Here is an 11,531-nt window from a genome sequence, read left to right on the forward strand (position 1 = left end):
CATGAAGCCAGCCAAAGCAGCAATCCATTGCACTTCATCATTCGAATGCTTTGCCCACTCGCTCAAGAGTTAGAGATTGAATAATGCAAGATTGGAAATATATTCATTTTCTTCCCTTTTTGTCAATAGAGTGGCAAAATCCAACGCACGATAGCCGGCATCATGGCATATATTCTCTGCTGGATCGATCATTTCGATTAAATGGGTTCACCTATGCAGCTCTTCGGATCGATTAATTATCTTATCATTTGACGCAAAACCCCCTTGGGCTTCTAAATAAACACATTTGCTCCTTTGTAATATGGTCAAAAAATATGAAACTTGAAAAGCCTTCGAGAGTTCGAGTTCACCAAAAGGGAGACCACCACAATGATAGCTCACAGGTCAAAAGAAAGACCACAAAGCAACCAAAAGAGATCAGAGAGACATTAAGAGGAGAGAAGGAAATTTTAATTCTCCATCTAAAGTTTTTAATTTGATCGCGGAGGGACCAAATCGAATTAAGTTAAATTTCAGAGGGCGAACTAAAATTTCCAAAGGATGTGAAATTACGAAAATGTACACCAAGAAGGAGAGTGCTGGCCCACAGCTGGAGTCGTGGCGGTTAGTTAGAAGTAATCGATGTGGTGAGGGGTTTGGGGAGGCTCGTGATCGCTTTGCTTTTTGTTGCTCAGCTTTTGCGGCACCGCCTGAGGGGGTCTGTTGCTGCTCTTTGATCTGTTTCTGGGCACCTCCGGTGGGGTTACCGACCTGATGAGAGCCCAGTTGATGGTCTTGAAGAAGTCGTGCCGCTTGATCTCGGCGGAGCCCTTGGTGCTCCCTATGCGCTTCTTGGGGTTCTTCGCCAGGAGCTTCGCCATCAGATCTCGGGCGTCGGCCATGTCTTCCGGGAACTTGTTGAGGTCTGCTGCGGGTGGCGACGGGGGGAAGGAGAGCGGCTGCTTGAGGATGTTGACGAGGGTTTTTTCGTTGTCGTCGCCCTTGAACGGGGTCCGCCCGTAGATCATCTCGTAGAGGAACACGCCGAGCGCCCACCAGTCGACGGCGCTGCCGTGGCCGCCGCCGGATATCACCTCCGGCGCGAGGTACTCGTGAGTGCCCACGAATGACTTCGATCGCGCCGCGATCGGCTCGGCTATCAGCTCCGGATCGACCTCGATCTGCTCCTCCTCGTCGTTCTCGCGTTCCCCGTCGTCCGCGGCGGGGTTCTTTCTCGGCGGCGCCCGCTTTGCCTTTTTGTCGCCGCCGTAGAAGCAGGAGAGAACGGGTTGCATGGGCGGCACGCAGGAGGCGGTAGGGGTCTTCGCCGGGAGCTTGCTGCCGCCGAGGCGTTGCATCATGTGGAGTTTGGGGACGACGTCACACTTGAGGGAGAGATCGAAGTCGGAGAGCATGATGTGGCCATCGTCCCTCACGAGGACGTTCTCCGGCTTCAAATCTCGGTAGACAACTCCCATCATGTGGAGGTACTCCAGCGCCAACAGCGTCTCCGCCGCGTAAAATCTGGGAATGCAGGAAAGTTGTTTGTCAAAATGCTCCAGCGGCCATTACAAGAGGGAGATTCGGGAAAATTTACTTGGCGGAGGAGATAGGGAAGCGGCGGCCGGGCTGGAGCTGGCGGAGGACGTGGAGGTCGCCGCCAGGGCAGAACTCCATAAGGAGGCAGGAGTAATGGGCGGCCTCGAAGTCGGCGTAGAGAGTGGGGAGGAAAGGGTGGTCGAGAGTGCGGAGGATCTCCTTCTCGACCTCCGCGCGATGGAGCTTGTTGCGGAAGGCGAGAGCCTCGCGGTCAACCACCTTCATGGCGTAGAGACAGGCCACCTGAGCGGGGGCGCGGAGCTCGCACAGGTACACGTTGCCGAGGTCGCCGCTGCCGAGGCGGCGCAGGAGGCGGAAGTGTTCGAGGCGGACTTGGCCAGAGGAGGCGGCGCGGAGGCGTCGGATGGCCTCCCACTCGGCCTGGTTCGCCTTGTGGGGCTTCAGCTTCGGGTGGTGAGGGCCAGTCCCGCCGCTGTCGCCGGCGCCGAAGTAGGACCGTACAGAGACGGAGCTGGAGCTGCCGAAGCTGATGTCGCTGATCCAGCTGCGGCGGGAGTCGATGGCGGTGCTGAAAGAGGAACGGATGCTGTCGCGGTCGGAGTCATCGAGGCCAACGGCGGCGGCGGCGGCGGCGGCCTCCATGTTGAGTTGGCGAGACAGCGGAGCGGAGTGCATGGATTGGGAGACGCAATTCGACAGCCCCACAGTTTACCTCTTTCGCAGGTATATATATATATAAAAAGAGCCAAAAGCATTGCTTCCGAGGGCATTACGGTAAAATCATTCATCCACAGGTACTTTTCTTAAAATTAAAAAAAAAATTAAAAAAAAAAGTCTTTAGGAAAATTTACATAAAGTCCCCATTAACCAAGATAACTTTACATACATTCTTCATTAGAAAAAATCTTTATTTTTACTCTCTAATATAATATACTTATTTAATTGTCCCTATATTTTAAGTATAAAAAAGTTTTAAAATAATATAAATCCTCTTAAATTTAATATATTAAATTAGAATTTAGTATATTTTTTATCAAATTGAGTATAATTCTTTTTCCACCTCAATTGGATGTAAATATATTAAATTTTTTTTAAATGTTACTCAATTGGATGAAAAATATATTAATTTTTTTTTAAATGATACTGATGAAAAATATATTAGATTTTTTTCAAATGGTACTGAATTTAGGAGGAATTATATTAAATAGGAAAAAAATCGTATTCAATTTAATAGAAAATATATTCGATTCTAGTTTAAAATGTTGAATTTAATAGGAATTATATTCATTTTTAGACTATTTATATTTAAAAAAAATGAAGGATAATTTTCATAAAAAATATATTCGAATATACTAGATTTTTTTAAATGATACTCAATTGGATAAAAAAATATACTATATTTTCTTTAAATGATATTTAATTAGATAGAAAATATACTAGATTTTCTTTTTACATGGTGCTGAATTTAGAAGAAATTATATTAGAATAGGAAAAAAAATATGCTCAATTTAATAGAAAATATATTCAATTCTAATGTAATGTAAAGTGCTGAATTTAAGAAGAATTATATTCATTTTTGGATCTTTTGTACTTAAAATTTTTGAGGGTAATTAGGTCACAATATTTGCATAAATGAGTTGAAGCAAATAAAACTAATTAGGTCACAATATTTGCATAAATGAGTTGAAGCAAATAAAATTTTACATATAGGAAGTGGAAATAAAATTTTTTATAAGTGTGGATTACATATAAAATTCAAATTGTGATTGGAGATACTTCTTTACCTTACTCAAAGTCTTTTTAATGTTAATTTTCATTTTAATCTCTCTGATTAATTGAAGTAGATGAATGAGCTCCTCGGGCAATTTACACTTCGCAGGAAAAAGCAAAGAGGATTTGATGTGCATGCGAAACCCGTGCCACAAATTAAATACTCCACCTCTTTATCTCTTTCTCTTTTTTTTTTTAATCGCCTTTTCTTGCTTTTAACTTAATCTCTTGATAAGCTTCATAGGACATGTGAATTCATTTACTTGTAGAACTCCAATCAACCAAGCCACTGAATTTAAGACATGAATGTGGGGCTGTTTTGGTTTGTGTAGGTTATAAGAATGGGCATCCACGAAGTTAAAAAATATATATATAATTAAATCGAATCAAACTAAATTCAATTTTCAATTTTAGTTTCACGCCATTGATCATTGAATTACTATATAATATTTTATTTATATTGTTTTCTTATTCGTTGAACATTAAGTTATCAAATAATTTGCATGTTCAGAAGTCAAATCTGGTCTCCAATTCCAGAATCACAGAGAAGAATTTAATATCCTCGTGGGTGGCAAGAGACTTACATTTCTCTCATCAACGTTCGTCCCGTACTTTTTTAATTTACTCGGTGGATAAAACATAGAACTGGATGGTTTATTCCGGAAATAATAGGATTGTAAAATATAATAGCCCAAGGCTATGGTAAGCACACCTTGGTGGTTCAAAATAAGAATGAACCCATTAGTAACAAACAAACTGTAAACCATGCTTCATTTTTTTTTATAATTCAGTATTTAGTCACTACGATTCAATTAATTCTGAAGATAATTGACTAGACTCATTAAAAAAAAAATTTATTAATCATCCAGATAAATCAAAAAGGATAGATGGGTATAAACAGTCCAACGCCACAATTAATTGGAATTTCTCGAATATAATGCCCTCTGGATGATGATATAAACATTCATGGTCTGCGACCGCTTACCTTAGGGAACCATGCTTCTTTATGCATAGTCATGCATGCAAATTAAGACCTGTTCCACCTAAGATTTACCAACTCAGACATGGTTCAAATGTTCATGATCTTGTAATTTAAATGGATATTGCTTTTGTTGGTGTTTGTGGATCTGATCCGATTCAAGATTTGGAGTAAATATTTGCTGTGTTCCTAGGGAGATGACTGAATGTATTATCAACTGTGTTTTTTTTTTTCATTTATGTCAGCAAACGAGGGAAGCAAAGGGCCTCGGAAAGGTTGAAGACCCCATCACTGGTTGCAGGCTTTGCTCCCTCACCCACCAATTCCATGCCCCATTCTGTCCATTTTCTGTGTGCTCCTGTGCTTTGATTGCATTTAGACTCTGAAGTGTGTATGTGTTCAGACAATTTGGATTCAATATCTTCGGCATCGATATCAGTTGATGAAATTCATGGTATTGCATTAATTGGTTCTCCTCTCGGGACGATCTAGTGGTTAGCACATGAGATGTTATCATCATAAGATTTAAAATTCAAATCTCGGTAAAATTGAGGTAAATATCTTCCTTATGTGTTAGTCATTATTCCAAAAACTAATAGTCGTCCGTGATTTATCTTCTCCATGTTGATCTTGAGACAGATTGACGGAGATGCTAAGAACGAGCGTATTCACTTTTTATCACCTTGAATAAGGAGCAGTTATCCTTCAGGACGATATAATGGTTAAGATATAAAATGTTACTATATTAGATCATGAGGTTAAAATTTAACATGTCTAAGTATGTCTTTCCTTATACTTTAGTCATTACATTAATGGTTAGTAATCATTCGTGATTTACTTTTTTCATGTTGACTTAGAGACAGATTGATGGTGACACTGAGGACGAGCGAATCGTTTTTTACCACATTAAATAAGAAGTTGTTATCCATATATTCATAATTTGATCCTCTAACATATTTGTAAAAAAAAATTTCTAAATAAAACACACAACTATGAGATATTAAATTTCGAGATCATCCGTAGTTAACATAACTACGACTGATTACATATAAATAAAAATTTGATAAAATCAAATAATTCGAACTAATCGAATTTAACTATTCAGTTAGTTAATTCAATTTTTATTTTTTAAAAAATATTTGATTTATTTTTTATTAATTCGTTTTAATTTCGATTTTAAATTTTATAATTCAGTTAAATCACATAAATAGGATAAAAATATTAATTTAATTATTTTTATTTAAAAATATAATAAAAATATTATTAATTAAATAAAATCATATTTTTTAATTAAAACAAAATAAAATTTTAAAATTTTAACTAATTCAGTACAGAATCAAATTAATTGATATTTTCTCAGTTTAGTTAGATTCAATTTTTATAAAAAAATTTGATCAATTCTGTTGAATCGAAAAAATTTTATTTTGTTCAATTTTTGATCTATTTAATTCTGTCAATCCGATTTTGACCGAATACTCCGCCTCACAGTGGATGAAAAAATTCTATGAAATTAAACGGATCACCTCAAATTTAATGTTATCTGATTTTATTTTTTTTTAACAAGGAGCATGGGCATAGATTAGATAAATTAGTTTAAAAATTCTACTAAAATCAATCAGAGGTAATTGTGTTCTTGTCAGGCTAATTCAATGCAAGTGTTTCTCTTTCTATTTTATTGTCAGTAGTTTTTTTATGTTGTTCCTGTTGGGATCAATTGGGTTGAGAGTGAGTTTGTAGTCTCATCCCGCTGGGTAACTCTGCGTGTTGACAATGGCTCCGTCTGGGGTTCAAAAAGAGCTTGGTCAAGGCAAGAATTGAACTCTTAAAACCCCTTGGATGAAACTATCCAGTCCAAGTGCTTAGGGTTGAATCACGTTCATAGCTACACCTGATTCATATGGAAATGGCCAGATATAAAAGCAGACAAATTGAGGGGAAAAAATCATTTACACTTCTCAGTTATAGAGTTGTAATATAATCCCTATTAAAATGCTGTAACAGATTTACTATAATAAAACAGATTAATTTTCAACAGACACAAATTCTCGGAGAAAAACTCCTTCCACCCCTTAATCAAACTGCAATTCATCTCCCTTTATATAATCCAAAAACAGATTGTACTTAATCACTTGATAACCCAGAAAACATAATCACTTTTTATTACAATAAAATTCTAATGTAAACATACAATTAATGTCGTATCATATCGTAAAGAATTTGAGAGACGAACTATCACTAAAACACAAAAACCCTTGAAACACCACGAGGAACAACCCATAAAGAGCTCAGAATTAATGAGGCATAATATTATTAATTTGAAAAATTGAAAGACGAATACCATAAGGGTCTTGTAGGCCTATTTTAAAGCCCCCAGGTCATGGTACAATGGTAAAGACATTTAGTTGTCTCCCACGCAACTGTCGCAAGTGCTTCCCAATTTACTATAGTACAGGTCACCCTGACTCGATATTACCCAGTCTGATTAATTGTAATTATATATTATAGGCCCATTTTAAAGATTTCAACCCAAGCAAAATTAGAAATGAACTAATAGAACAATTTTATAGCTAGAAAGGATTAGATGAAACTTGAGATAAATCTCCTAACTGAAAACAAGACACCAATTTAAAAAACTGTCTAAATGATTTTATTCTCCTAAAGAAAAGAACCTACCAAAAAAAATAATGCCTTAATCCACATTAAAATTTCATGAGTAAAACTCAAATACTAACAGAAATTATGTACAATGTTACTCTAAAGACAACACTGTCAAGGACTGGGAATCTATCTTGGTACAAGTGAAACTTCCATATGATAGTCTGTAGCACCAAACATCTAATTAAAATGTTATGTGCGAAGTAGAAAATGTTTGCCTATGCTGTTTGTGCCACTTCGTGAGCAGTCTTGCAGCACAAACTAGTTTCACTTAAATAATATCTATGAATCGTGTGCGCTGTGTCCATAACAATTATCAGAATTTTCTTTCTAAGTAAAGAAATGAAACAATTGGATTATGCAATGAAACAAAGTACAACAAAGGTGGCCAAAGATTAATCAGTTCCTGTTACATTGAATTAGGTAGATGGACAGGTAAAAAGAATTGCCAAAGGAACTTTATAATACCAACACGATCGTTCTCTTGAAATCAGTAGACTAGTTAAAAGGTGTGAAAGAAAGGCATACCTTGACTGTCATGGACATGGAGAAAATACCGAACAAACTTTACAAAGTCTACAGTGATATATCTTGAATCAATCTGGTCAATATACAACTGACTCTTTCTCTGTCTTCGCAACTAAATCAGCCAACATCATCACCTAAAGGACTAAATTTAAGATTGATAAACTATTCATGAAGGTGATTAGAAAAAAGGACCACCTGAAATTTGAAATGTAATTACTATGACGGGGTTAATTATGCAGGTATATTTGCACTAGAAAGTAGGAGGTTGGAGCTGCTTTAACCGCTGAACAACTTGCTTCATTGTTGGCCTTGTCGAAAGTGAATCAACTGTACACATGATGGCTAGATGCAATGTTTCCACCAAATCATCGTGAGGCCCAATTTCCCAGAGTTCTTCCATGAAGAACTCACGAGCCCGTCCCTCACGGAGAAGCATGCATGCCCAAGCAACAATATTAAAGCCATTCCCATATGGAGAAAATGACGGATCCAAGGCTTTCTTGTCTGATATCAATTCCATCAGCACCACACCATAGCTGTATACATCAGCCTTATCAGAAACACGGCAAGTCATTGCATACTCTGGAGCAACATAACCAAATGTTCCAGCCACACCAGTAGTAGCATGTGTCTCTGAGTTCCCCAGAAGCCTTGCCAAACCAAAATCAGAAAGATACGCTTTGCATTCATTGTCTAACAAAATGTTGCTTGGTTTAACATCTCTGTGGAGAATGCGAGGTACACAATGATCATGCAGGTAAGCAAGTGCACATGCAATGTCCAGAGCAATTTTGTGCAGTACTCTCCAATCAACAGCTCTTTTGTGCCTCCCTTGTATAAACCTCTCAAGATTTCCGCCTGATAAGTAGTTGTAAATGAGAAACATTTCTTCCTCACTGAGATGGTACCCTATTAAAGTAACAAGATTTGAGTGCCGCAGTCTCCCAAGTGTCTTGATCTCAGCATGGAACTGTTGTAATCCTTGAAATCTTCCTATGGAAAGCCTTTTTATAGCCACCAACACTCCAGGTGAAATCTCTGCTTTGTAAGTTGCACCAAAGCCTCCATGTCCTATACAATTGCTTGCATTAAAGTTGCCAGTAGCACGCACAACTGTCTCAAATGTAATTGGAACCCCAATGTCTGTGAAAAGCGTGACTTCTCTACTTCTTGAAGATCGAGCAGCAAATCTCGGGGCACATTTTCTTGTGTATATGTAGACGACAATCAAAGTTAAAAGGACAGAAACAATGGCTGCAGTTGATGCTATTGAGGCAATCTCAATGTTACTAAAAGCAGTCTTGTTATTATTGTTTGATGGACTTGCAGATGAAGAATCAGTAGAATCTTGTGCACTGCGCCCCTGCCATCCAGATGGTGTAATAGAGAGAGACTTTACAGGACAATACTTGATCAAAGGGTTTCCTAGGACACTGTCACATGTCAATACACTGGCATTGTTTGGTAATGATCCAGACAAATTGTTGAATGACACATTCACCATTGACAGAGATGGCATGCTAGCCAAACCAATCGGAATTTTTCCAGAAAGATTGTTATTATCAAGAAGAAGAATGCTAAGATTCTTCAGGCTTAAAATGCTTCTTGGAATTTCCCCATACAGACAATTAGAAGAAAGATCTAAAACCTCGAGATCATGCAACTGAGCAAAACCAGCTGGGATGCTCCCTGTAAGATTGTTCTTTTGCAGTGAGAGATACTGCAAATGCTCCAAATTCTCAAACGTTGGGGGAATCTCACCGTGGAAAAGGTTTCTGCTGAAATCTAAACGAACAACATTAGTCAACAGCCCAATATCTTGAGGAATCACACCAGTGATCTGATTACCAGAAACATTAAGAACCACAAGTGAAAGGAATGTAGAACCAATTTCTGAAGGGAGTTGTCCAGAAATCCAGTTATTACTCAGATCTATGATTGCTCCTTTCAATTCATTGCATTTATGAAATGCCACATCATCCAGCGGCCCAGAGATATTATTGTCATTCACTAAGAAAGCATAGACTGCCTGGCTTAATCTGTCAGTCAAAAGTGGTAAAGATGGCAAACCGCCGGTAAACTTATTCTGGCAAAGATTATGAAAAACTGTAATATCATGACCAATCGCCAATGAGATTCTAACCTTTGTTCTATAAAAAAAGAATGAAGAATAGCCAGAAGCTAGGCCATCCGGTGGCAAGTGAGAAATAGGACAAGATTTCAAATTAAAGATTGGAATGGAACCAGAAAGAAAATTCCCACTTATGTCAAAAATATCCATACAAGGCACGGGAAGATCCCGATAAATCAAACCAGTCAGCTTGTTTGAGCTCAGATTAAGAAACTTAAGATTGTGGCATTGGCCAAAAGCTTTTGGGATTCCCCCAGTAAAAATATTTTCTCCCAAATTAACCATTTCTAAGCTCTTGCAAGCACCCCAACTGTTGGGTATCTCTCCCTCGAGCATTGCCTTTGGTGCCCATAACACTCTAAGTTTTGGCAGCATTGTAATGTTTTCAGCGAGCTTACCTTGGAAATAATTGAACTCCTCACTGTCAGCATAGCTCAAAATTTCAGACAAGATTGTTGGATTGTAAGGGTTAGAAAGCACAAGAACAGATAATTCCAGGCATCCTCCGAGATCAACAGGCACAGGCCCACTAAGAGAGTTCCTTGAAACGTCCAAAACTTGAAGCTTTCTCAATCGACCAAACTCTAGAGGGATGACATCATCCAAAAGATTGGCTGATAAAATGAGCGACTGAAGCTCACCACAATTTCCCAAGCTACGAGGAATGCTACCAACCAGAAGATTGCCGGAAAGGTCCAAATGCTGCAGATTACGGCAACCACTCCCGAGTTCAACTGGGATCGTACCACCAAGCTGATTAAACGACAGATAAAGCTCTCTGAGGCCAACCAAACTGGTGAGAAAACCAGGGATGGTGCCATTGAGTTGGTTGCCAGAGAGATCTACTGTTTCCAAATCAGCATTACTAGAAAGAGAAACAGGAATCTCACCACCGATCAAATTCGAAGCCATGTTTAGGACCCTCAAAGCAGGTGGGAACTTCGACGGCAGGAAGCCGGAGAACGAGTTAGCTTCGAGAACGACCACTTCGAGCTTCTCCAACTCCCAGATCGCGCCAGGGATCACCCCACCGAAGGCATTGAACGGCAAGGAAAGCACTCTAAGCTCTGCCAGTACGCCCACAGCAGGGCTCAGCTTCCCACCGAGCCGCCGCGCAGGATCCGGGCAGCGCTTCCAGAACGGTCCTGAACGGGAACAGGAGGCAAACCCCGCGCCGCCTCCACCTTGGCTTGAGATGTTGAGCGCCACTACTCTGGATCTTTCGTCGCAGGAGACGCCAGGCCACTCGCAGTGGCCAGAACCGCTAGATTCAGACCAGAGAGCGAGAACCCCGGCAGGGTCGGAGGTAACGGAAGCCTTAAACTGGAGCAGCGCTTCTATTTCAACCGAGCTGGCAAAGGTTCCCAGTGGGAGGAGGAGAAGAAGGAACCAGAATAGAGAGGAAAGACACACCCAGCGGCGGAGCAAAGCCGGCGGCCGGCGCATCGTTTGTGGAATCGGAGATCTCGTCGCACGAGAAGGATATTAAAAAAACACCCAAACCCTAGTTTTTTCACTCTCGAGCGAAGCAGATAGAGAGAGAGAGAGAGGAGGGAGTGATGAAGAAGAGGACGAGGACCAAATTGTAATTTGGTGAAATTCCAAGGACATAGGCCGAAGAGTCATCTCCTCGTCGCCACTCGCCACTGCCAACCTTTTTATCCTTTTCCATATTTTCTAAATATACTCATTGATCGTTACCAACTACCGTACTCCAATAAACAATAGATTTTATTGGCCCCCGTAAGCAACTACTATGGGTCGGGCCCCTGGGGAAGCGTCAACAAGTAACAATTCAGGACGGTTGCTTTCTTGCTCGTGCTCTAATCTCTATCTCTACATTCACCATCAGCATTTTAAAAAGGAGTGTTCATACGTTCATACCCACGTTCTGAGCCACAGTGCGCATATGTGGATCCCACTGTACGG

The 11,531-nt window shown here is 39.9% G+C and overlaps 2 protein-coding genes across 2 annotated transcripts; both read right to left on the reverse strand.

Moving 5' to 3' along the window:
* Positions 1-403: 403 nt before the first annotated feature.
* On the reverse strand, positions 404-2,241 carry LOC121991872 (protein kinase PINOID 2-like). The gene is made up of 2 exons (XM_042545941.1): positions 1,577-2,241; positions 404-1,503 (listed from the first exon to the last, which is right to left on the reverse strand). The coding sequence occupies exons 1-2, from the start codon at positions 2,212-2,214 to the stop codon at positions 609-611; spliced, it is 1,533 nt and encodes a 510-aa protein (XP_042401875.1). The 5' UTR covers positions 2,215-2,241; the 3' UTR covers positions 404-608.
* Positions 2,242-7,457: 5,216 nt separating this feature from the next.
* Positions 7,458-11,163, reverse strand: LOC121991873 (LRR receptor-like serine/threonine-protein kinase RPK2). Its single transcript, XM_042545942.1, has one exon. The coding sequence runs from the start codon at positions 11,046-11,048 to the stop codon at positions 7,722-7,724; it is 3,327 nt and encodes a 1,108-aa protein (XP_042401876.1). The 5' UTR covers positions 11,049-11,163; the 3' UTR covers positions 7,458-7,721.
* Between the last annotated feature and the right edge of the window lie 368 nt (positions 11,164-11,531).

The sequence above is a fragment of the Zingiber officinale genome, chromosome 6B, assembly GCF_018446385.1.
Source record: "Zingiber officinale cultivar Zhangliang chromosome 6B, Zo_v1.1, whole genome shotgun sequence".
NCBI classification, from domain to species: domain Eukaryota; kingdom Viridiplantae; phylum Streptophyta; class Magnoliopsida; order Zingiberales; family Zingiberaceae; genus Zingiber; species Zingiber officinale.